Source organism: Homalodisca vitripennis, chromosome 5 (assembly GCF_021130785.1).
Source record: "Homalodisca vitripennis isolate AUS2020 chromosome 5, UT_GWSS_2.1, whole genome shotgun sequence".
Taxonomy (NCBI): domain Eukaryota; kingdom Metazoa; phylum Arthropoda; class Insecta; order Hemiptera; family Cicadellidae; genus Homalodisca; species Homalodisca vitripennis.
Genome location: NC_060211.1, coordinates 100,902,398 through 100,929,900, shown reverse-complemented (window position 1 = coordinate 100,929,900; position 27,503 = coordinate 100,902,398). Strand labels below are relative to the sequence as shown.

Here is a 27,503-nt window from a genome sequence, read left to right as displayed (position 1 = left end):
CGGATGACTTAGCAATACAAATTAGTTTGTTCAAATATAAATCTAGTAAATCAAATAATGTCTCATTTTAACTCTGTAGCTGAGGATTGGACTGCGGCCAATGGTTTATGTCTAAATAAAGATAAAACTCAATGTATTAAATTTAGTTTGAGTAACTCTATTGATGTCAATGATGTTAAGTTTTTGGGTGTGTTGTTGCAGTCAAATATTAAATGGGAGGCTCATATTGTAAATGTCTGTAATAAGATTTCTAAAGGTACCTTTATGATTAGAAGACTGAAACAATATGTAACTCTAGATGTATTATTGTCAGTATATTATGCATACATACAAAGTCATTTATCTTATGGAATCATTGTTTGGGGCTGTGATAGTAATATAAAAAAACTTTTAATCTTGCAAAAGAGAGTTTTAAGAATTATGTGCAATGCTAGCTGTAGGACTCACTGTAAGCCTTTATTTAATGATTTAGGTATTCTGACTGTTACATCATTGTATATACTACAGTTATTATTGTATGTTAGGATAAATTTAAATGTTTTACCTACAAATAGTTCAATTCATGATCATGATACTAGACAAAGAAACTTGCTTAGAATCAGGCAATGCAATTACCAAGCAACCATTAAATCAACATATGAAATGGGGATTAAAATTTATAATATGTTACCTAGGGAAATTAAATGCTTAGATGACAATAAATTTAAAATTAAGCTTAAGTCATTGTTGATTGAATTAAGTATCTATGATGTAAAAGAGTTCATTTTATATTGTACTAATTATTAAATACATTTATTAGTATCACTGTTTAAATATTGACGATGTCATACATGTATACAATGTGTTTATGGCAATAAAGAATTTGACTTTGACTTTGACTTTGACTTCGAGACTGAATTAAGCATATTTTGTCTGATATCTCAGAAATGGGCTTCTCTCCCAAAAGAAGAAAAATATGTTATTATGTGTAATTTTAGGAAACAACAATACGATCACAAGAAATATTTTTTTAAAGATTTTTTTAATAAACACTCTTGGAAAACCAAGAAATATGGCCTCTCAATAGAGTTCAATACCATGTTTTTAAAAGGCCTGAATTTAAAAAAAGAAAACTAACCTAGCCTATTGCACAACTTTATAGGCTCAGTCGTAACACTCCAATCACACCCTTCTCAATTGCACCATCTACTTAACCAGATAACAAAAAGAAAACATTTGTTGCAGCTTTGGTGATCCTTTAGATGATAGTATGTTTTTCCTAGACAATAATGAATTTTTTAGAAATTCGTGCTCTGACTTTCTCTGTAATCCTAATGTACCAAGTTCATTTGCCAAACAATTTTACACAGAAACTCCTTTTCTCATACCAAGCACAAATTATTCATGCTTATTCATTTAATGTGAATGTCAGGTGGAAATGTTATCCTTACATAATCTTTTGAAGGTACAATCTTATGGAAATGTTTATAAATATAGAAATACACAACTTGGACGAAATAATTAATCTTTATGTTGTTCTAGAAAATCTTTAACTGTCCAAACATATTAAATTGTAAAACATAGTATGAGGGAAAACCGTTTTTCTAACATGATTGTCTTTTGAAACCTGGCATGATACTAATTAATTATGTAACTATTTTGGTATAGACCTAAAATAAAAAAATAAATAAGCCATAGAATAAAAATATATAAACAATTTGAAAACATCATTTACAAAGAGTATATTATCTGTATTTATACCTTTTAGGACTAGGCCAAAATGTTATGTGTAAACTTTCCTTTAAATTTTGCTTACGTTCCAAAAACTGTGTACATGGAAAATGTGCAATTTTGTATGCTTTTGGGAAAATAATCATACCTATATAATTATTAATTTAAAAGCTTCGGTTTTAGGTATTATTTTTTACCTATAATATATTCTACTGCAAAATATATGCTTAAGAAAAATATGTAACAAAAACTAAATAGTATAGCCTATGTGTGTGTGTGTGCGTGCGTGCGTGCGTGCGTGTGTGTGTGTGTGTGTGTGTGTGCACGTGTGTGTGTGTGTGTGTGTGTGTGTGTGCGTGTATATATATTTAATTATATGTAGAAAAAAGTCAAATTTAGATCTGAAAATTTAAGGTTGATCATGAAAACCGTTAAATTAAAAAATCTTTATATACACAGAAATTTTATATTTGGATTTTACACATAATTTTGTATAAATGTATCAAATTTCAAAGCATCTAGTATTTTAAATAAATATTCTGTGAATACGTAATCCAATTAGGTATATTTGCTAAAACAAAGTTTTTATCGTGATTACAGTAAAAACCTTATAGCATACGCGATTACAAACAACAAAGCTAAAAGCATACCCACATGAAAATTTGATTACCTTTCAAATGAAATAAACAAGTAACAGGACACATATAGAATACAAAAATAATATCGTTGTGCTTTGTAAATCACGAATAGTCATTACAAAAAATGATAAAAGTTCGCCGGTTATAGATTGATTGCCTGGTCTTTTCCACATAAGATACAACCTTTAACGTACCATTCAGTCTTTTGACCATATAATTCAGTCGAGAAACATGCATGTTAAGAACAATAAATTACCTTAACATGCATAGCTCTACAAGACACTATCATAACAAATATTTCTTATCTACAAATAACAATAATCAGTTTAAAGAATTTCAATAATCTGTTGGAAATAAACTAATGTGAACTATAACAGGTAAATAGGCTAGTTTTTTAGGTAAATATTCATTAATTTTAATGCAACACTATCCTTTACTAATTTTTTTGAGGACAAAATATTAATTGCAACCATTTACTTTATTATAAAACAAAAAGTATTCTAACTAGAAGCAATAATTAACAAAAATAATTGTTTTTATTATTGGTATTGAAGATTCAGTTCTACATTGTAGGACAAAACCGTTAAGACATTCTCGGCTACTGCAACTTCAGGAAAAACTTTCTTTGTGTTTATTTACTACAGGTTAGTCAAAACAGATGTTAGCAAGGATAACATACTAAATATTAAACACTGACATTTCTTCTTTCAATTAATACCAAAAACATTGAATCGTACATTCATCTTAATATAGCAAATTTAAAGAATAGCACCATGTATTATCATACCATAAGAAGGGTGAAATGGACAATATATCATCATATCAAATCTGGGATTAATACTATGAGGCCTAGTTAATTTGTGTAAAATAAAGTATGTTAAGCAATTTTTTCAATTAATATACCTAGTCTGAGAATAATAGGTTATCACTCACCTTTCTGCATCTTCAATCTGGGAATCCTCTACTCCTGGAGCATCACCCAGAGATTCAACTTGCTGATTAGAAGACATTACGATCTGTTCAGCTGATGGTTCAACCGGATATACTTGAACGTTTTCTATGACAGAAGGCACTGCATTTACAGCACTTGACGCATAAGTCTGAGGTCCAGCACTAGCTTGAGTTGGAGCTACAGAGGAAACCACTGGTTGAGAGATGTATTGTTGTTGAACTAATGTGGGTCCTTGAGAAGTTGCTTGAGGACTGATAACTGTATTTTGTGAAGCAGGTATTGAAAGATTGTTAACACATGGTAGGGGAGCTGGTTGTGACATCATAACTGGAACACCCGTAGCAGGAATCTGTGGCTGAGTTATATGTGGCATACTCGTAGGAGGCATAGAATGACCCACTGGAATTTGTTGAGGTTGCTGATTGATGGAGCCGACAGAATAACTCTGCTGCAATGCTATATTAGGGTTAGGTTGTGCTTGGGATTGTAATACAGTATTTTGTAGAGGTTGGTTTGAAATACTCATATTAGTTCCTTGAATTTGAGAGTTAGGAAAAATATTGTGGTTGTTGGACCGGCATAAGGGTTGGTTGGCTTTGAAGTCCTGGTTGAATCATAGATTGTGATGTTGGTAGATGATAAGATTGTTGTTGACCAGTTTGAGTTGGAATTCCTTGAGCTGTTGCAACACCACTAATTGGCATTTGCTGCACAGGAACATGCTGTATATGTTGTGCGGGACCTTGTTGCATTTGTTGTATTTGAGAATGTACTGGCATCTGCGATGGTTGCTGAGGGATCTGTTGCATATTATTTTGATTTTGAATAACTGTTTGGGGAACTTGAACTGGCATTTGACCCTGAGTCATTTGTTGTTGGACTGACATTTGAATGTTATGCTGATGTTGAACAGGTTGTTGCTGCATGTGTTGTGTCATCGTCGGTTGTTGCTGAAGAATTGGTTGAGTATTTTGTGGGACTGGCTGTAGAGTAGTTTGCTGATGTTGGATCTGCTGAATTTGAGGAGGTTGTTGGTACTGTTGTTGTGGCACTATGTTAGGAGCTGCCTGAGGTTGATGAATTGAATGTTGAACATGCTGTAAAGGAACTCCTTGATGCTGCATTTGTTGAATTGGTGCTTGAATCTGTTGATTGCTTAGAGAAGCTTGTTGACCATGAATGTTTGTGGATGATAAAACTTGTTGGATTTGTTGTGGTTGAAGGCTTTGATGTTGGTTTGAAGCAAGAAGAGGATGTTGGCTTGATACAGCAGTTAGACTTTGCCCTGGTTGTTGTATAACTTGTGGCTGCGATGCATTGATAACAGGCTGAATAATATTTCCTCCTTGTGTGCTAAACTGCATTGTTTGTCCAGGTGAGACAGAATTTTGACCAGTCACTGAAGCTAAAGAATGCGTGATGAGATTCTGTTGATCTTGAACTATACTATTTACCGTAGCTATACCGCAGCTATGATCAAACTGAGAGTGTTCATCTAGGGTAGAAATAGTATTTGGATGATCAGACATTGAAATTCCACTATCTGTACCTGTGCACTGATTAATATTTGGCACATCATTGGACTCAGCTATTCTACCAACATTACTACTGGTAACACTACCTTGAGTCTGAAGTTGATGTTGTTGTTGTCCCATTGTATGGTCTAAATAATCCATGCACATCCATCTACCTCGTTTAAAAGGCTCAGTACTTTCAATCTTGACAACCTTGAACCTTTCGTTTCTACCCGTATGGCTATGCAGATCCCTCATGTCTCCTTCTAAATGTTTACCACTGACAATACCTAGGTTAATTACATTATCAGTGACATTCACATGAATGTCATTACCAGCACCACTAGTTCCACCAGGAACATTGGCATTAATAATATTACTACAACCCTCTGGAGTAGACACAATCGCTAACCCATACTGCGAACTAGTCGGAATAACAGGTGCAGTTCCTAATGATGTTGAAGAATTATAAAATACATCATCTTTGGAAAAAGTATCTTCAGAATAGCTGGGAGTTTCATTTTCTATATCAGTAGCACGTGATGTGTCAATCACATCAGAAATGTCCTCAGCATGAGACTCGTCCAGATCATCTGCTGAATCATCACCCCCATCATTACTAGTGTGTGAACCTACTGTCACACTGGTTATTTGAAAAGATGTTTTCTTTCTGGGATTTGTAGAAGTAGCTGACAACGTAGTAGGATGATTAAGTATCTTATCAGAGTCACTTAATCTTATCGATTCGCTTGTAGTACGATTAATCATATTCGAATATTTATGTTTCTCCCCTACTTTCTGTGCTTTATGGCTAGAACTGTCAGCCATGTTAAAAAAGTCTTAAAATGTACGGCCTTAGAGACTTAACTGGAAGCCCAATGCATACCATTTTAGTATCTAGATAGCACGTTATCAATGAAAGAATTCGGCACATTGTACACTTGAGAATCCACACATTAATAAACGAAAAATTCACCTTAAACTAACACAACACAAACACTACCACCACAGAAGTTCTCTTCCATAGGTCAAAGATGAGAAAACTTGCTGAAGTTGTCCGTCTTAGCAGGTTAACCAACATAAAAGTTAAATGGTATTCCAAAACCACTAAACAAGATCTCGCTCGTTAATTGGTACTACTATATAAAAAATGTCAACTTATACAAGTGCATAGATCTTTATCTCCTACTTAAGTGTTCAACAAAGAGTTATGTACGTAATACTTTATATTAGAAAGTTGCCATTTTTATTATGAAATTGGATCAAGCTATGAAGGAAGAGAGCCTCATAAAAAGCTGAAGGATGATTTAGAACATTAATTGTTTAACATATTCGCGGTTCTTTTGGAAGTATATAGTTAAAATTATATTTATTATGATTTTTAAATGGTAAATAGCTTACTGAGTCATCTTTATGTTATAATAAAAATATTAGGATAAACATTTAACTTACCAACTACCACTCTGGTTTGGAAATACATTTCCGATGAAAACTAAAAGATATATGTATTTTAGGTTTGCCAAATAATCCATTGGAATAATTTAAAATTGGATTTGTTGTTGGTTAATTCCAATATTAAGTTATGAAAGTATGAGTTTCGTCTCAGTAAAACAGTTTGAATTATTCAAAACATCATTTCACAAAGCCTTTATAAAACATATCATCTTCCATTATACCGTGTAATTAGGGCCTGAATGTACAATGAACTTCCTTAACCACAAAGCAGTTGAAAATAAGATATTCTAGAATCCAATAAGGAATTAGCTTCAAGAAAATACAGTTTACTCCAACCAAGAGTACTAGTCTGACAAAGAACTCTTTAAAATTCAGAAAGACAAAACTTGAAGTATATGTGAATGTTACTTTCTCCCAATTCCGTTAAGGCACCAAATCAATCTTTTGTAATTTAATTTGTAATTTCATGACTAAATTTAAAGTATATGTACATTTAAAATTATATAAAAAGGTGATGAGTGATGTTATTAACGTTTTTTTTACTTCTCAACTAGCTACTCACATGTATTCAACTTTGACGCTTGACTTTATAGAGAACGCTTTAACTCACTTATCAGATTAAAAATATAGTAATAACGTACAAAATACTATAGATGTTCCAAACAAATGAGTATATAATTTAGGAGTTTATATTTTATTGTGAATGACTAGAAACAACGAACATAACAATTAAAACAAAAATAATAATTTGACATTTAAAACTAACGAGTAAATATATAATTACAGTAATATTCAATCAATAATATAGAGACAGCTAATTTAAATGGCCAGAGATAACTAGGCCAAAAGCCATGAAACATAGAGGGCATAGTATGGGTAACAGACGTAACTGTTATATAGGAAGGCAAGCCATGACCTTCACCTTAAATATTTGCCATTTATCCTGGAAGAAGTCCGTTTCACCTGGAACACAACTACCAAGCTTACATAATTAATCTAGCAATAGGTCCAGCCTTCAGGTATTTTTTTCCTGTGATGGTTATGAGCAAATAGTTTAATAGATCTGATGGGCCCTGGAATCTTGAAGTCAATTTTTGCTAGTATAGATGGACAGTCTATCAATCCGTTGACAAGTCGATGGAGAAAGAGCAAGTCAGCCAGATCAAACCGTTAATATAAAGGACTGATATCAAGTAACTTAATTACATCGCTGACAAGGACATCCAGGTACAGAAACCCCATCTTCGTTCTAGCAAGCCTCACAAATCTTCTCTGAATTCCTTCCAGCCTGGTAATATGATGAATATAGTATGGCCTCTAAACCACTGCAGTATACTCCATAATTGGGCATTCAATCGTCTTGAAGAGGAAGATTATGGATTGGACAGATAAACGACCACTAACACCACACTCCACGTAACACAAGAGTTGGTTTTCTCTACTGCATACAGCATCGATCTGGCGATCCAGAGAATGTTGCTTCTGAGTAATTCCAACCTCTATGAAGCAACTGAAAATTTTATATATACGATTGCTGCTGCGGTTAAGCTAAATTCATCAATGAGGTGAGTTGGTATTTCATCTTTCCCCAAATGGTTCTCTAGCAGCTCAAAATTCTGGTGAAAGCTATAATAAAATTACACAAACAATACAAGGAATGACCTACAGCCAGTAATAACCTGCGAGTTGTTTTTATAATGCAAGAGCATCTTGCAAGATTTCTGTGAGGGAAGACTACTGTCGACACTTGAAGAAAGTAGAGCAAGGTGCATCAGTGAACCTCCGTATCTTCTGGAATCACGTAAATGCAATTAGAAATATTTTATAGATTTGTAATTGCAATTGTAATTGTAATAATTGTAATTGTAAGTGCAATTTGACACGCGTGAGGGTTCACGCGTGTCAAATTGCACCCTTACAATTGCACTGTGTCAAATAAACCTAATATGATGTGTGAAGTGATTAGGAGCTTTTTCTTCTTAGTTGTTGTTAGAACAATATAATTTTTCACTCCTTCTAGCGGCGATCACCTTGGAAACTCTTCTTTTTAAGATGTAGTCCGAAAGTATTGGATAAGCTTACGAAGATTGACAAAACCAAGGGTTCGGGTCTCGAAGAAACACTACCTATGCCTTAAAGTATTATAAGAGTTTATTAGATGGTCCAATTTGTGATCTGTTTAACATATCACTGGCCACTGGTGTTTTTCTAGATGCTTTTAAGTCGGCATACGTTGTTCCCATTCACAAAACAAGACATATTGATGATGAAGCCACTGAAGTGGTTGGAATCGTATCTCAGTGACAGATATCAGTTTATAGAAATTTCCAATGTTCAGTCACAGAGATTTCCATTGAATCAGGGGGTCCCCCAGGGATCTATCCTTGGACCTGTACTGTTCTTAGTTCATGTGAACGATCTTGGACTATCAATTCAGAATGGAAGGATAGTCCAATATGCGGATGATACGACTATCTGCGTCAGAGCAAAATCAAATACCGCTCTGGAAATAGAAACTTTTGTTGAACTGAATTCTTGTATTCAGTATTTCTCGGACTTAAATCTTAAAACAAATAATACAAAAACGAATTGTATAAGTTTTTTCTCCGTCAACAAGTTAACGAAATTCGACCCATTGTCATGGTAGAGGACACCCTTTTAGAGGAAGTGGAATCCACTCGATTTCTAGGAATATATCTCGATAGAGGATTAACTTGGACCGATCATGTTGAGCATGTACGTGCAAGGGTTGCTTCAGGCGTTTTCGCCCTGAGGAATTTGGCACAGGTTTGCTCTTTTGACGTTCTAAAGATGGCCTATTTTGCCCTTTTATATCCTCATTTGACCTACGGCATACGCCTTTGGGGTGGATGTGCCAGGATCAGATTCAATAGAGTTTTCAGGCTTCAGAAAAAAGTCATCAGAATCATGTGCAAATTGAATCATAGAGAGTCGTGCCGTGATGCTTTCAGGGAGCATGGTTTTCTGACTTTACCCTGCCTCTATATCTTGGATGTAGCTCTGTATTGCCGATTCCGATGTGAGTTAGTGCGTGGCAGGGGCGTCCACAGGTATGATACTAGAGGTGGGGACAGCTACAGGATGCAACATCATAGAACACTGGCATCTGAACAACTTCCTTCACAAGCTGGTGTCAGATTAATTAATAATCTCCCTGAGAGCATAAAAATGTCAACAACCCAACCCTGTATAATGCTCGATTAAAGGACCTTTTAGTGTCTGAAGTGTTTTACTCTGTAGATGAGTTCATGTTACGCCGCTGGGACCACTAAATTTTCGTAACAGTATCGATACTGAAGCCATGTATGAATGAGAGGGAGAATGTAATTTATTGTATGTATGCGAGCAGTGAATGAATCTTAGAATAGCAAATTGCAGGATTTTTAGCTTTATTTATTGACGTTTGCAAATACAATGTAACATTGTTTGAAAGGAATAAAAATATGATTGATTGATTGATGTTACTAATTACAGAGTTATATCAATTCTGTCAGCTATGTCCAAAGTTTTCGAAGACCTCGCCATTGACCACATCAAGATCGAACTGGCTTGCATAATCTGTTCTCAGCAGCATGGTTTCACTGGCGGAAGGTCTACTGTATGAAACTTAATACTTTTTCAATCAAGAATCTTTTGCCTCTAAACATCAGTTGGATGCAGTATATTTAGATTTCTCTAAGGGATTCGACACGGTGAATCACACCATTCTTCTAAAAAAAAAAATGCTTTTCAAAGGTTTTGGAAACATTGAATTAAAGTGGTTGGCGAATTACCTCTCAGATCGACGACTATTTGTCAGATCTGCGTCAGCTACTTCCTCTGAATTTGTTTCTTGCTCGGCAGTTCCTCATGGATCATTGCTTGAGCCATATCTTCTCTCACCTTTCATAAATGACCTTCCCGAGGCACTTCAGGGGGATTCGCTCTTATTCGCTGACGATGTGAAGATTTTTTTCTATAATATCTATACAAGGATTGACTACGGATCCTGGATGATCTATATAAACTTATTCGCTAGTGTGAGGCGAATGAATAGAATAAACCTGAATACTAAGAAGATACTAAGAAGTGCTAAGTGATAATCTTTAATCCTTGTCACTCTCCAGTAATCTTTGAATATTCGGAACGTGGTGAACCCATAGCTCATATTCAGGAGGTAAAGGATCTTGGCGTCATACTGACACCCTCATTAATCCCTGAATCCCATGTACTGAAGATCTGCGGTAGAGCAGACAGAATGGTTGGATTCGTTCTCCGCTTCTCAAGACACTTAAGTGACACAGCTGCCTTAAAGACTTTGTACTGTGCCGTATTGTGCCAAAATACTTCAATATGGTTCACCAGTGTGGAATCCTCATCACAAATTCCTCATTGAGGAAGTGGAGGCTATTCAAAGAAGATTTACCTGCGTGGTTGAAGTCAGGAAGGAGCTTCCCTACTAGCAAGTTCCCATTGAAGACCTGTCTCGAGACAGGATGGTTTTGGGCTCCACCCTCATGTGAACCGCCTTTTTTACTAATTTTGTGTAACTACAAAAGATTTTTGATGACAATGTTGACTGTCCTGACTTATTACATGTGGTCAAATACAAGACTCCATCATCCACCCAAATCCAGGGACCTGTTTGACAGACAACACCACCGCACTTACTATATGGCAAACAGTACAATGGTCCGACTTCAAAGATTTGGAAACAGTGTTGTTGATTTTTTTCTACAACAGTGAATCGGTCCTCAAGACAAGAATCAACAAGATATTCAAGTTGAGGGAAATTAATTTGTGGCTTCAATTTGTTTATAAATTCTGTTATTTTGTTATCGTACTCTGGTCTATCTATTATTATTTATTCGTATTCATTGTTTTTATTGTTTGTTCTTTTCATTACCATATATTCAAATCAATTATCTGCTCTTAAAATTTTCATCTGCATTATTAATTAATAGTTAGTATTATTGTGTATGTTATACCCTATCATAATATATTTTCTATATTTATTTTCTAATTGCTTTAAACTGTAAAGATGAAGATTGCCGTCGGAATGTAAAATGAAGTAAAGAGTAATATGTTAGGTACATTAGGAGTGCATGGTGTTGTAAGTGTCACTAAAATTTCAAATACTCTTTAGACATATTATTTGATATAACATGAATTTGTTCAGTGTTAGTTAAAGAACAAAATTTCAGATGCAATCCTAAAACAGATAATGAGGAAGTAACATAGATAAATTGTATGGATAAAATAACAATTAACGTGTATTCTAAAATCCATTTAATGGTAAAAATAAACATATAACAAGTAACAATGAGATGAATAAGACATACTTAAAAAAAACATTACATTGATAACTGTAACAGGTAAGAACTTAGAAAAAGTGTCAAATCTAGCACTATTTGAGGATACTACATAATTAATTATAATTAACTCTTGCTGAACACTTTCACGTCATTTGTGGTCAACTAAAATACGTACGTATATATGTGTAGCAACATTATTGAATGTTGTAACTTCGTGAATTTGGAAGCAATCATTTCAAGTGCAAATGGTAAATCGTTGGTAGAAGTGTTTTTCTCAGTCCCTGTGTCAAAGTAGTAAATTAAAAAAAATTAAACAGCATTTCTTATTTCGGAGTGGCTATATGCCCGGTCACCGGTCTTGGTTTCAAAGAACGGGAACGACTATGACGTCACAGACTGTGACGCCAAAGGTTTTGAAGTAGCTCTAGAGCTGTGCATTGTTATTAAAATGGCGGGTTGTAGAAAGTATAGTTCTTTTGACCAGTTTAAAACTTTTATCAATAATAAAGAAAACCATATTCAATTATGAATAAGTGATTCGAGGTATGCTATATACTTTAAACTGTACCTATTGGGATATTTCCCTTCTGTAAGAACTTACAGTCCTGCTTAAGTCCGATAATACATAAGTGATTAATAATAACACTATTTTTAATCGGTAAATGGAAGAATCGATTTTCAAATATCTCAAGACGAGAGACTAATTTCCCTCTTACCACTTACATACAATATACAATGAAATCATAACCATTTGAGTGTTATTAGTAAATAAAACAAATGTTCCAGTTTTTTTATGCCATTAAATGACATACATATTAATATGACATAAATTATTTATAATTAATTAATTATGATTTCTCTTAGTGACTATTAATTGAAACATTCCAGTATTGCGAGAAACAAAACTATATCTAAATAAACTACGAAGTGTAGATTCTGGTACATAGTTAATTTTTAGTTGTATATTTCTTCTTTTTTAATTTATTTAAGCGTACACTTTTATTACATTACCGTTCAATACATTAGCAATGCATAATATGCAATTAATAAAATAGTCTACAAATTGTGTTTTTATATTTCTAAGGCAGTGGTGTAAAGGTGACAGTTATGGCTGCCCTTTCGTTACGTCACGGTTGACGTCACCACTCATCGCCCGTCTGTCTAATCTACAGACGGTAGCCGGCTATATAGCCACAGCGTTCTTATTTTCCACCCAGTTACTCAGTCATTATTGTAAACATAGATTTATAGACTATTTACGTTACGTTGTCAGTTAATGTGGCACAATGATAGCAGTTTAGTTAAAATCTAAAGTATTCTGTATACTAGGCAAACTATTAAACTTAACAGTAGTTTTTCTATTGATACTTATTGTTTGTTTATTTGAATAAAATCCTCTGACAATATAACATCAGCAGTTGACAGTCATCAATGTATTACCTGTAAATTTTAACAGTTTGTATTAGGTTAAGTAAAGTCAGTTATGTTATCCTAACCTGAAGTTCATTATGTCTGATTCTATATCGAAAGATGTATATGCAAAAATTCACAACTGGGAGTCTACAAATGATTCTTTAGCTCCCTTAAGTAATTTTCAACGAAATGTTATCCTAGATCTTTCTGATGAAGTATCAAGGCTTTTGTTGGAAGAGGTAAGACCCTATCAGATTGATTAGGTTTAAAATTCAATAGACTAAATAATATAAGGCTGTCTTCTCAATAATAGCCTAGATTATATTAGTCACCATATAAATAATTCATCCATGTAGTGAAATTGAGGCACAAAAAAAGTGGAAAGTAAGAGGCTCAGTTAGTAAATAGCCTATTTGAACAGTAACAACCAACATATTAAATATCTTAACCTACTTAATAATAAGTAGTAGACAGGGACAGAATGATCTTCTCACCAACTTTGCTTCCTTTTGGAAAGCAGAAAACAAGATTCAATCTTTATAATGACATGTAATTTTCACAAAGGGTAATTATCATATTAACCGCCGGGGCGGAAAAATACGAGTTTTGCGTTCTTAACTTATTGGAATCGTCCTATATAAAAAAAAGTATAAGGTTTGATGGGGTGGAAATGAGAAATAACGAAGTTCTAGAAAATAAAAAATTAAATAACTTTCCAGTAATATCTCCATGTTCTACATCCACGTCTAGCGTCACGTGACCTTTTGTGGCCAATGATTGAACCTCGTGATGACGTCATCGGTTGCGCCGCCATCTTTGCAAACGTAAATGAGAAATTACAGAAATGAGCAGAATTTTTATCAAAATTAATAATGTTTTTCTTAATTTCGAGAAAAAAATTAATTACGAGTGCCTCCGGCCATCAGCGCGGGCTTCGGCAGCACCTTCGGTGCTGCCCCGCGCTGATGTCAATAAAAGAAAAACATCCCTCGAGATAGTACCTATCAGTAAAATATAAAATTCTAGAGGGGCTGATCAAAAATATAAATTGAAATGTAATGCAAAGGCAATTATGTAAAGTTTAAAAACTAAATAAATCATGAAAAAACTCAAATATATAGATGGATATTAACAGAGAACACTTACCATTAGTGTGTTGGCGGATATAGCTAAACAGCAGCAACAAAAAAGTGGTCTATCACAACGAAACGACACAGTCTCCCGGTTTAAAAAACACCACTCGACCGCACGACGAACAAATACACTCATTTTTAAAAATGCCCTGTTCTATTAAAAAAGAGATAATTTCGTTTCGGTTAAAACGTAAGCTCTTTACGTGCCCTACGAAACACTCCGACACACACAATTCACTAGGGTTGGTTGAACTAGTGGATGGTTGATTCATCATTGTAACTCACTCAATCCGACCTACTGAACACGATATCTTGTGTAGAACTGACCTATGCCCCGGACAACTCAGATAACAGGTATGCTATCAGGCTGCTATCAGTCCCGGCCGCAGATAATATTCAAGTAAACAGATTATCCAGACACAGCACACAAACTGAACATTAAAACATTAGAAACTTTACCACTTATCAATATACCCCCTAAAAATCATGTTATTTGTCATTTGCACCCCCTAGTACTATATATATTTTTTGTTCAGGAGGGTGAGCAGAATACGTTGGTAACGTCAAATTCGTGATTTGCCGCCCCGGCGTTTAATCTTACTGGTACCTCACAAAGTTGAATAAAGTCGGTTTTTTTTAAATAGATTAACATAACCTAACCCAACCTAGCCTAGGTCAGGAGACTAGGTAGTGGACACGCAGAGCGGGTGCCTGTCACTGCCTGACAGACGCCTGATAAGCCACTAGCACATACCGCGCAGTGACAGTACATTGCCGTTGTTGTCGCAATACTGATTTGGGAGCTGCCGTCTACAGAAGAAGGAGCTGTGGTTCTTTTTCCAATCGCGAGGTCTGCTGCCTGTAACGAAATTATGCTATAAAGTATTTAGGTGAACAATACCTTTTTTGGAAATGCAGTGTCAAACTGTGCGAGAAGAAAGTGGGGTTTCGTGTCGGTACGTGGTTTGAACACAGTAGGTTACCTTTTGTAACAACATTGCGTTTTATGTCTTGTTGGTGTGAGGAACTAAATTCAGTTAAGTGGTGTGGCCGACAGTTGGGAATGTCTATTCACACAACAGTGGACTGGAACAATTACATGAGGGAGGTATGTGTTGAATACTGTATGTTATAAAAAAGATTGTTCGGAAAATTGGTGGTACCAATAAAATAGTTGAAACAGACGAGAGCTTGTTTACCAGACATAAGAAGAATGTTGGTCATGTTCTGCCTGAACAATGGGTGTTTGGCGGACTCTGAGGGAAACTAATGCTAGATTTTTGGTTAAGGTACCGAACCGTTGTGCAGCTACACTTATGGCTGATATTCTGGAGCATATTTAACAAGGTAATACGATTATGTCTGACTGCTGGAAAGGATACAAAACCAGTGAACTGGAAAGTGCTGGATTTGAACATATTTCGATCAACCACAGTGTACCGTTTTACTGGCACATGAGGGGTTAGCTTTGAAATTTAAGTTTTGTAAAGGTTCAAAAAGAAAACAAAAATCTTCTGAAATTAATAAACTTAAAACTAAAATAAAACTTCTTCTTGAAAATAATCACTGGATTTAAAGTTAAAATAAAAACTTCTTGATTACTTTTAAGTTCAAACTTGTAATATATTCGTCACTCAAAAAATGTACAAAGTTCTCACAGCTTGTCTTTTATTCAATTTTCAAAATTCAAAACTTTCACACTCTGATCTGATCTGGTAATTCTTCACTTTAATTTATCTTCAAAATTCAATTTTATTCTGTTACTAATTTCTTACTTTACTTTAAATATCAACAATATTTGTATTATAAAAATTCTTCTGTGTTAGAGAATTAAAATGATTTCTTTTCAGTGTTAGAGAATTAAATTGCTGAAAGCATCTGTAACAACCACAAAACTCTTTTAGTATTTTTTTTACATAAAATTTTATATACATGTGCTCACTGCACCAACAAGTTTTATATTGCACAGATCAAAAGGACAAGTTCCAAAATCCCATTAAATTTAATTTTTACAATATTTCTTTCCCCAAGATTATTCAAAATAACTAAGAATGAATATTGATTGGACTCCAGTTAAAAGTTCACTTACCTGCAGGTTCGATGACGATTAGCAAGAAACAACTCTAAACACTTTCAAAGGCTTTAATCGTTACCACTACTACAGATCAAGAGGCACGTCTACCTCACCCCACCTCTCAATTTCGTTATCAAACTCTCCCATCTGCGATGCGCGCCTCGCTGACAGAAGGCTATTTTGTACTGTCCAGTCCTTATCATTCTTCTGGGCCTACTCCTTCCACCGGTAATCCAGTTACCCCAAAATTACTATTTAATACAATCGGTACAACAGCTGCAACTTCGTAGATCCCGAAACTGGGGCCAACACGTAGTGTGTAGAAAGAATGTGGGGTAGTGCGAAGTGGCGCAATAAAGTCCAAAGGGGGAACTCATCTGGTAAGTATCATCTGGATACCTTCCTGGCGGAGTACATGTGGCGGTCGGCAGTAGCGGAGACCAGAGGCAATAGGTTTGATGCGTTGCTAGCGGACACTGTGGCCTTCTGGGATGACACCAATACACAGTAACCATTTTTCTCTCTGTTCATTGTTGTAAATATATTCATATTCATGCTACACAATTTCTCCCCTCCTAACTGTGCCCAATGTGTACAAAAATAGGTGGGGTCCGTATAGTGCATAAGTACCTAATTTATTTAAAAAAAAAAACCCAAAAACTGTTATTAGTTCATCCCTCAACTTACTTTAGGAAGATTGGAAAACCCTGTAAAATGCACGAGGGTGTACAGGACTTGTGCTAGCACTGTACAAGTAACTAATATTCTAGAAATGACACAGTTCGATGATAGTTTCAATACATGATTCTCAAAATAAAATTTACCCAAGGTTATGCAAACATAGCTACTTGCATAATCCAGAAATTGTGAGTATAACAGAAACTCATAATGTTACTTTATGTTAACTTTACTTCTTACTTAAAGTTTAAGTTCATGTATTTTGTGAAAATGGCTGAAATTATTAACTTTACACTAATCGCCATCTCACCTTTCTCAGTTTGGATAACTGATAAAAAAGTGTATCTTACACAGTATGTAATAAAAAAAAATAGTTGTCCCTGTCTACTAAAATAATTTTTTAAATGAAAAGCCATCGTGTTGTCCTATACACTATCGGAAATCCCGATATACTATCGTGTTGATAGAATCCAACATAGGACTTTCAGTTCAGTAGTGAAATCAATATCATCCTTTAAAGGATGTGCAAGTGTTATAAGCCCACATATAAATCTTGAACGAAATCAGTTAGTTATAATGTATTTACCTCTTGGCCCCCGATCAAAAATGTTAAAAAAGGCGCATAATGACTATGTATGTAACTACGTTTCAGATTTGTATAATAGTTTGTTCAGTGAAGAAAAAAACAAATCTGACAACTCAAATATGATTGATATTTTGTGGTTACCATTTTTTGTTACAAGTATCCACGAGGGATATATATTTGCATATATATATATTACATACCTACATACTTTTAGAAAACTTAAAATTATACCACTCACAGCTCTGTACTTAATGAGTTTTAGACATTTTACAAGTTTAAAGCTGCTCTATTTTGCAACTGGTTGATACAAAGTAATGAAATTCATTATTTTCTTGAATTTATATGAAGGCAATCCCTGCAAAATTTCATTTAAATCTGATGTGGCTAGGTAAGAAGATCAGAACATTTCTAAGTGATATGGAATGACAGCCTCTGTGACCAGGTTTAGTACAAATAAATAGGCAGATTTCTCACTCACTATTTAGTAGAAGAAGTTGTTCTGAATAAAATTAAGAACTCTATAAATATAAACATTTATGTGTAATGTTTCTGTAATATTATTTTACATTCACATATGTAAATGTATTTCCTATTACAATGTTCAGTTTTCATTTGTGTAGCAAGATCGAAATAAAAATATCCATAGGACCTTTCAAATAAATTAAAACCTTTTATAATGCCATCTTAGACTTAATTTATTTAACAAGACCATTTTTTTAACAAACAAAATTTTTCTGTTTCCAATAAATTATTAACATACTTATTTTTCAGGATGACTTCAGGCAACCAATAACCAATGAATTAAAGAAGGAAGATAGTGATAAAGATGCTTTGAACTTCAACATATTAGGCGACAGTGTGGCATGTATTGAATCTACAAGCCAGGTGCAGTTATTCAACTTTCTAATAATTTTGTTGACTTTAACCCATTGAGGAAGCAATTAACCTAGTCTCTCTAGAACTGTATGATTAAATTGATTTTGGAAAAAATGCATGTGTGTACTAAAATATTAATAGAATGAGATTGGATACAGATAAATTAGTACATTTTTCAAGACATTTTAGTCTATTTGGTTGCTCTACAACCAACATAGTGTTTGAAGCTCTCTCCACATAATTTTTTAAAACATTTTTTAGTATATTACAAAAATGTTATTAAAAAAAACAAAAAAAATAAAAAACAGTCAATATTTTATTACTTTTTTAATTGTTTAAATAATTTTGTATTCAAAACAGCACAATGTTTTTTACATGGAAAACCAGTTTTATTGGATTACCTAATTATAAAGCACAATAACAATAATCAAAATTCATTGAAATTTATTCATTTTTGGATGCTATTTAAGCTCCTGAATTAGTTGTTTGGGAGATGAGATAAAACTGTTTATTAAATTCAATTGTTATTATTATATTAAATACAATGACCATTCATTTACTTTTTATAATATATTTTTGTGTCAGTCTTTGAGTGTCTTCGATATTTCAATATCACTGTCCAAGTATCTGTCTACTTCTGAAGTATGCAAATTGTCTTGTTCCATGAGGTAGCAGAAGAACTAAAAACCCATTCAACAACTATAAAAATGAAACATTGGAACAAAATACATATAATTTAAGCAGAACATTGAAGTGATAAAAATTTAGGATTTGGCAAAATGTAAACAAAGTATTAGTTGTGGTTCTAGTGTGCAAACATAACAAATCGAAATGGAGTGATTGCTAATAAGAATGTAGGAGGGCACAAAACTGCGATCTAGTGGAAAAACAAACAAATACTTGATCATTAGCATCTATAAAGAGCACGAGTGCCGGAAATTGGGCAAGATTTTTCAGCCCCACTTGGCCGCAACGAGTGACCCTTGGGTTTTTTTTTTTGTTTTAAAAAGTAAAATAACATAAATTAACTTACTAAATAACTTTAATAAATCTTATGTTTTAGTTTCTGCAATGGTATTCTAGTCTAGAAAAAGAGTGGGTAGAAGATGAAGATCTTGTATATACAAACTATTGCAAACAGCTTGCGGAACGCAAAGAAGAATGCTCCCAGCTCCTAACTCAGGTATTCTATTTACTTTTACCAATAAGTGTCCTGAATAACTTGTTTTCACAAACTTGTTAATTACCTACATTTACAATATTAAAAAAATAAACTTTTGTTAGATTATATTTATTATTTATTCCCAATTTCATTAATGACTACTTAAAGATTTATTCAAATTACAGCTAGATTTAGAGTATCTGAGTGCTGGTGTATAAATTCAATTCTCAGTAACTTCCTTATTCCTTCAGATATATTTGTTAGCTTGAAAAAATTAAGAGGATTACCAAACAAAATTTACCAGCAATATTTTACCACTGGTACATTAAAATAATTTTATACTTATAAAAGTAATTGTTTTTGAAAATATTGTGGGCAAGAAAGTAATATTGTAAGGGGAAACAGTCCTCAGCCCTCTCCTGAATAGTATAGTAGAGTGGAGCTCCTACAATTCAACTTACCACTTACCAGCTTCAACTGTAAAATTAATATTATTTGGATCTGCTGGGTGACAATATCCATTACCACCATGTATCTTTAATATCATCTTTATCAGATAAACTTAGAGATTATTTGAAGAAAACTTACATTTTGTGTGAGTTTCAATATAATTAAAAAAAAAAACACAATTACAACAATTCCCAGGTCATATAGTTACTGTCTTGAACGAATGGTGATAGAATGCTGTAGGGGTGTTTTATGATCTATTTAAGGCCTATGGCTGTGTTAAGTATTAGCTGGTATTGATGGTGAAATATAAAAATATTGAAGTAGAGGAGAGTAAGTTGAGGTGGTTTTAGTCATATTTATGCAACAAGCATCATATAAAATAGTAGTAAATTTTATTCAACCGATATTTACAAATTTGCAATAATTCGCTTGAAACTGCTAAAACCATATAAGGCTTGTCCACAGTTTCAAATAACATAAAACTTGCACAACAATTTCAATTACAATTTCATACAGTTCAGTCCAATATTACTGTTCATTCAAGACATTGTCCAAAAATCCTATTTCACTACACATTCTTCAGAACAAACCAAACTTAAAAATATGTTATATCCAAAATCCTATAATATCAATAACAAAGTAGAACAGCAAGTTATGAGAAATAAAAATCTCAAAAATATGTGTGAAATCCTCACTAGACTGTCCTAGATAAAAAAATATGAACTACAACAACAACAAAAATCAGGAGATATGAAATATTTGGCAACATAACAATATAATAACAATAGAGCATAATACAAAATAATAAAATATAATAACAATTACTTACTTACTGCCGGGGCGTAACAAATCTCAGTCGATTCTTTGCCTCGTCTATGAGCCTCTTCCACGCCACCCTGTCTTCCGCCAGATCCACAGACCCTCCACACCGGGTCACATCTTCGACCACTTGATCGCACCATCTTATCTTTGGCCTACCCAAAGGGCGCCTTCCTGCCGGTACCGCCTGGTAGACCTCTTTTAACCTTGTGCCCTCCTGTCTCCGATGTACATGTCCTAACCAGCTAATTCTCTTTGCCTTCACCAAAGCCACAATATCAGGATCTTGGTATACACTGCGTAATTCTCTATTTTTTCTTATTCGCCACACCCCTTCATCACATATTGGTCCAAATATTTTTTGGAGAACTTTATTCTCAAAAACAATCAACCGCCCCTAATTTTTCTTCGTTAATGTCCATGTTTCACTTCCATACATTAGGACTGGTTGAATGATTGTTTTATAAATTCTTATTTTGGAGCATTGTGACAACAATCTTGGTATACACTGCGTAATTCTCTATTTTTTTCTTATTCGCCACACCCCTTCATCACATATTGGTCCAAATATTTTTTGGAGAACTTTATTCTCAAAAACAATCAACCGCCCCTCATTTTTCTTTGTTAATGTCCATGTTTCACTTCCATACATTAGGACTGGTTGAATGATTGTTTTATAAATTCTTATTTTGGAGCATTGTGACAACAATCTTGACGTAAAGAGTTTTGTACACGCCCCAAGACACCTATTTGCATTAGCTAATTTGCTTTGTATCTCTATATCCTCCACGTTTTTGCTGTTTATTGTTACACCCAAATATTTAAAACTTTCTACACAGCCAATCGAGTAGTTGTAAATGCTTAAGTTTGTTCTCACATTTCCAGCATGTCTTCCAAAATGAATAATTTTAGTTTTATCTTCATTTAGCTCTAAGCCTACTGTTTGACATTCTTTAATAAAACTTTTTGTTAGTGTGGAGAGGTCATCCAAACTTTCTGACAAGATCACTACATCATCCGCAAATGCCATTACGTTCAGGTCTACTCCTAATTTAACCCCTCTTTGTAGTCTTTTAACTTTTTGTAATGCCTCTTCCACAGCCAGGTTGAAGAGAGTGGGAGAAATCCCATCTCCCTGTCTTACTCCAGTGTTGATAAGGAAGTTTTCCGACATTTCTCCATCTATTCTTATTTTGGCCTTTGAGTCACTTATACACATTTTTGACAGTCTTATCAGTTTTTGCGGGATTCCATGTTTTTTCCATCTTCTTGAATAGAGCATTCCTATCTATGCTGTCATAAGCTTTCTTGAAGTCTATAAAAATTCCATAGAAGCCTTTGTTGAACTCATAATATTTTGAGATTGCCTGTTTAAGTAGGAAAATTTGATCTATTGTGGACCTGCCTTTCATAAATCCTGATTGCTGTTCATCAATTATTGCTTCAGTATAAGGACTTAATCATGATAGTAATATTTTTGAAAGTATCTTGTAGACGGTGTTCAAAAGAGATATTCCTCTATAATTAGAACATAATTGTTTATCCCCCTTTTTGTGCAGAGGAATTACCACTGCTTCTCTCCATACCTCCGGTATAATTTCCTCTTCCCATACTTTTGTAATAACAATTAAAATATCTAAATATAATAAACAACGAAATACACAATGCAACACAATAACAAAATGTTTTCTTAAATTACTATTTTAAATTAGACCATAACATAACATTCAGTAACTTTATTTCAAATAATATATATTTAAACATCCATTTCCTCACCTCTAATTTTAAAACTCTAAAACTAGAGATCTCTTTAATGTCTGTAGACAAGACATTTAATAAAGTAGGAACCAAGTACTGCCTAGTTCTTTTTGTGTATTTGTTTTTTACTTTTGATATCACGTAAAAACGTTTTGTAGAATTATATCCATGTTCACTTTTAATCGTGTATGCATTTGAAAAATAATTGTTGATTGTAGAATTGTAGATCGTATTACAATTGAATTGATCTAAACATATTTGCAATCATTTCATATGTTCAACATGCTAATATATAGGTTATATATCACACATTTCACCAACAACTTTGTAATTTTTTGTTATGTTTATGTTACTTGAGCAAACATAAACAAACAACAGTGGAAACTGAACTCTTCTTAGTTATAAACAAACTGGAGTAATAGAGCACACATTCTAACGATGGATTCTGCTACTAAAATCCATATAGATTGAGAAAATTCCATTTTGATACAGCCATCTTATTGTAATTCAATTGAAAACATCAACGACTTTCTAGAACATACTTCACTTCATATTATTATATGTGGTGTAGTGACTGCTAAATTCTAAATTATAAATAATGTTTGCAGGTTGAATCGTCTTTGAACCATCTGAATGAGTTGAACAAGGAATATCGACAAGTTACCAATAGAACTAACTCACTTCACCAAGTTAGTGAACAGCTGTTGGCAGATCAGGTAGTGTATCTCAACTACTTCTTTCTTGCTTGTATCTGCATCAATTGGGCCTTAATACATTCGTAAGGTGACAGGTGTAATATAAAGAAATAAATTATATTAAGTTAGTTAGTGGATATTACATGCATGCCCCTCACCAATTTATTTAGTAACTTTTAAGCAAAGGATAAAGGGAGAGATAGCACCTTGTTCTGCTTGATTATTCTCAAGCATTTGACTCGATTAACCATGAAATGTTAACCAAGATGGGTTATTACGGCTTGGCAGTGAGACTTCTAAGCCTCTCTTTAAAACAAGAGGTGTGCCTCAAGTCAGTTGTCTCTGTCCAATATTGTTCAATTTATACACTTCGAATTTTCACAGTTGTGTTACATATTGTACTCCTCATTTATATGCAGATGCCTGCCAACTGTATTTGGCGTATGGCAATTTATTTAGTAACTTATTTGAAGCAAAGGATAAAGGGAGAGATAGCACCTTGTTTTGCTTGATTATTCTCAAGCATTTGACTCGATTAACCATGAAATGTTAACCAAGATGGGTTATTACGGCTTGGCAGTGAGACTTCTAAGCCTCTCTTTAAAACAAGAGGTGTGCCTCAAGGCAGTTGTCTCTGTCCAATATTGTTCAATTTATACACTTCGGATTTTCCCAGTTGTGTTACATATTGTACTCCTCATTTATATGCAGATGCCTGGCAACTGTATTTGGCGTATGAGCCTGAGAAAACTGCTATTACTCGGGTGAACAAAAACTTTAAAACTGTCTCAACCTGGTCAGTAAACAATGGTCTTAAGCTCAACGTACACAAATGTTCAGTCCTTCATATTGCCCCACACTACCTGGTGCAGTTCCTTGGTAGGGGTGGGGTGGAGGTCATGCTCGACGGTGGGGGTTTGACCGTGTGTGACAGGGTTAAGACTCTCGGTGTTTTGCTTCATGTTGATCTCACTTTCACTGACCACGTATCTCACGTCGCCTCCCAGCGTGCTCTTGGTGGACTGAGAGGCCTGCACAGGTTCTGAACATTGCTACTGGAATTAGCTAAGCTGCAGCTATAGGTTTTGTCAGTATTCAGCTACTGTTATCCTACCTATGGGAGCAGCTGACTACATGGGTAGAAAATGGAGGTTACAGAACCCTGCAATCAGGTTCATTTTCAACCGTGATGCTGCTTTCTAGATAGGACTAGACTTATCCATGTATTGTTATGTGTATATAATTGTTTTTTATTCTTATTTTAAAACTATATCTTGATTTGGTAAGAGTTTATTTGTAAAACAATAATGTATATTTGAAATATGCTAACTAAATAAAAGACATTATTATCATTTATTATTATTTATTTATTATAAACAAGCAGCTTTTATTAAAATAATTAGTGAATTGCGGATAAATGCCTGACCAACTTAAGTTGAAACCTGGATCTCTATTGTCAGATGTATTTATACTCTGTGAATTTACTATTAAAATCAGTGTGTGTTGTTTTCAATCAGTCAGAAAAAGTTGACACAGTAATAATATTTTATAATTTTCTTTTATGTAGAGTAATATTATCTTACAAGCTGTTTTTATTATATACATTTTGATAGAGAATGGCTTTTAAATCCATTTAGATGAAGCTGAGTGACATCAACAATGCAGTCAGCGAACGGCTACACCAGTTCAAAGTGCTGCAACTAATAACTCGCCGACTAGAGTCCCCAGCACTGTCGGTCAACAGTTCAACTTTCACTCAGCTGCTTGATCAGTTGGATGAGGCCATACAGTACATGCAGTCTCATGTAAGTATCACTAACTAATACAGGTGTAGTCCCCAGCACTGTCGGTCAACAGTTCAACTTTCACTCAGCTGCTTGATCAGTTGGATGAGGCCATACAGTACATGCAGTCTCATGTAAGTATCACTAACTAATACAGGCCTAGCCCCCAGTACTGTCGGTCACCAGTACAACATTCACTCAGCTGCTTGATCAGTTGGCTGAGGCCATACCGTACATGCAGTCTCATGTAAGTATCACTAACTAATACAGGTGTAGTCCCCAGCACTGTCGGTCACCAGGTCAACTTTCACTCAGCTGCTTGATCAGTTGGATGAGGCCATACCGTACATGCAGTCTCATGTAAGTATCACTAACTAATACAGGTGTAGTCCCCAGCACTGTCGGTCACCAGGTCAACTTTCACTCAGCTGCTTGATCAGTTGGATGAGGCCATACCGTACATGCAGTCTCATGTAATTATTGCTAACTAATACAGGCCTAATCCCCAGCACTGTCGGTCACCAGGTCAACTTTCACTCAGCTGCTGGATCAGTTGGATGAGGCCATACAGTACATGCAGTCTCATGTAATTATTGCTAACTAATACAGGCCTAGTCCCCAGCACTGTCGGTCACCAGGTCAACTTTCACTCAGCTCCTGGATCAGTTGGATGAGGCCATACAGTACATGCAGTCTCATGTAATTATTGCTAACTAATACAGGCCTAGTCACCAGCACTGTCGGTCACCAGTTCAACATTCTTTCATCTGCTTAATCAGTTGAGTGAGGACATATAGTACATACAGTCTCACATAAGTATCGCTAACTTTTACAGGCCTGTAAGTGCATTATCCCCCCCCCCCCAGGAGGGTTCACTTCTGGCCGGTTTATACCTTCCAGTTAAATGCACAATAGGTACAGCAAAAACCGATGTTACTTAAATCTGGGCAACGTTATTGATGTCTAGGAGTGTCAAAGGATCTTGCCAGTATAGGCATAAGGTTGTGCCACTCCCTGTCTGCTTTGACTGGAGAGGCTGGTTCAGAGCTGGCTTCTGCTTCTTCCTAGTGGACATGACTAGAGATTAGTGCTCTAAACTTTTCCTCATGAATCTCGACAGGATACGTCCCCTTCTCTCAATCTTACCCAATGAAAATATCCTGTCACTCTGTAAGTAGCGCAAAGTCCTTATAAAACTAGGTGCAATTGTTTAAGCTTCTTGTCCTAAAAGAACAAAAAAAGTTCATTAAGTTCATAGCGAAAATTCTTATCTCTGCTGTTACTGTTTTTGTATACTATATAAGATTTTATTATTTTAATTTTTGTAAAGTATTCAAAGCTAACTGGATTTTAGTTCCCTTTTTAACCCTTTGAGTGCCGGAGCATCGCTGTCAGCGATCCCGCATTATTTAAGCAAGAAATGCCAGAATCGCTGTTAGCGACTTCTGCAGTAACGCATATATTTTATATAGTATTTATCTAAATTAGCTCAATGACTATACATACGTATTCCAAAGGCTTCAACGTAACTTTTGATGTAGGTTTTGTTGCATTTTGGTTAGATTCTGATTTTTACGCCAGTTGTAAAGTGAGCGCATCAATCGCGTTTAGAATCGGCCGCTACGTGGACGAGCCGTCACAAGTTTTGTTTGCGCTGCTGTTTATTTCACAAATGATATTGAAAGCTTTTAAGTGTAAATGGGTTTGTAGTGTTAGTATCTTCAAATTATTTCATTTGTGTATGTTGTTCTAGTCTGTGTGTAAGTAGAAGAATGACGGCCGCGAGTTACGGCGATCGTAAGCATCTAGTACTTTACTAAATACGTTCGTATTGTTTTTATGTTTTTGTGTTTGTTCAGTGATATTTATAAACAATGAGTCGTAAAAACATTGCTGACAATGAAGACCTAGTATTGCAGGCATTAGATTTAAGCATTATCAGTGTAGACAATACACAGAGTGTTAGGTTAGGTTAGAACATTTCTAGTTTTGTAGTGGTTCATATTTTCATATTTATTTTCCAAACCTTATTTATAAGTATAAAAGAAATGTTTATATGTCTTTTTGTAAATAATTAAATGGAGTATAAGATAGAATAACTAAAAGTGAAAAAATAAAATATTTCAATAACACTAAGTTGTGTCAAAATAAAAAACTAAATGTTTTTGCTCATAAAATTTTTGTTAATAATTTTTTATTTATATAAAAACGTTAAATAAGTGATCAATGTATTATATGTATAAAGAAAATATATTTATCTAAAAAAAAAAAAAACAAAAACCCAAGACATTATACCACCAATAAATAAATTTGTTATGAATTTTTAACTAGACCCTTGCAGAATCAGGCATTTTCGCTCGGCATTTTATGCATACCATATAGCAAAACGCTGCGGCACTCAAAGGGTTAATATCCAAAACTCCTAAATTACTGGTGATCATTTTGTTTTGGCTCTCAAAGTTATGTACTTGTATAAATTCAAATTAAAGTT

At 34.4% G+C, this 27,503-nt stretch overlaps 2 protein-coding genes across 2 annotated transcripts in view; one reads left to right on the top strand and one right to left on the bottom strand.

The window, feature by feature from the left end:
* Nucleotides 1–3,840: 3,840 nt before the first annotated feature.
* LOC124362564 (protein bunched, class 2/F/G isoform) lies at nucleotides 3,841–5,867 on the bottom strand. The gene has a single exon (XM_046817182.1). The coding sequence runs from the start codon at nucleotides 5,640–5,642 to the stop codon at nucleotides 3,849–3,851; it is 1,794 nt and encodes a 597-aa protein (XP_046673138.1). The 5' UTR covers nucleotides 5,643–5,867; the 3' UTR covers nucleotides 3,841–3,848.
* Nucleotides 5,868–12,671: 6,804 nt separating this feature from the next.
* The window catches only part of LOC124362563 (conserved oligomeric Golgi complex subunit 3-like), a 32,891-nt gene continuing 18,059 nt past the window's right edge, over nucleotides 12,672–27,503 (top strand). Inside the window, exons 1-5 of the mRNA XM_046817181.1 lie at nucleotides 12,672–13,236; nucleotides 18,240–18,353; nucleotides 19,408–19,527; nucleotides 23,142–23,249; nucleotides 24,866–25,033. Of these exons, the coding sequence (XP_046673137.1) occupies nucleotides 13,093–13,236; nucleotides 18,240–18,353; nucleotides 19,408–19,527; nucleotides 23,142–23,249; nucleotides 24,866–25,033 (654 nt within the window). The 5' untranslated portion in view covers nucleotides 12,672–13,092. The remainder of the gene's footprint in view (nucleotides 13,237–18,239; nucleotides 18,354–19,407; nucleotides 19,528–23,141; nucleotides 23,250–24,865; nucleotides 25,034–27,503) is intronic.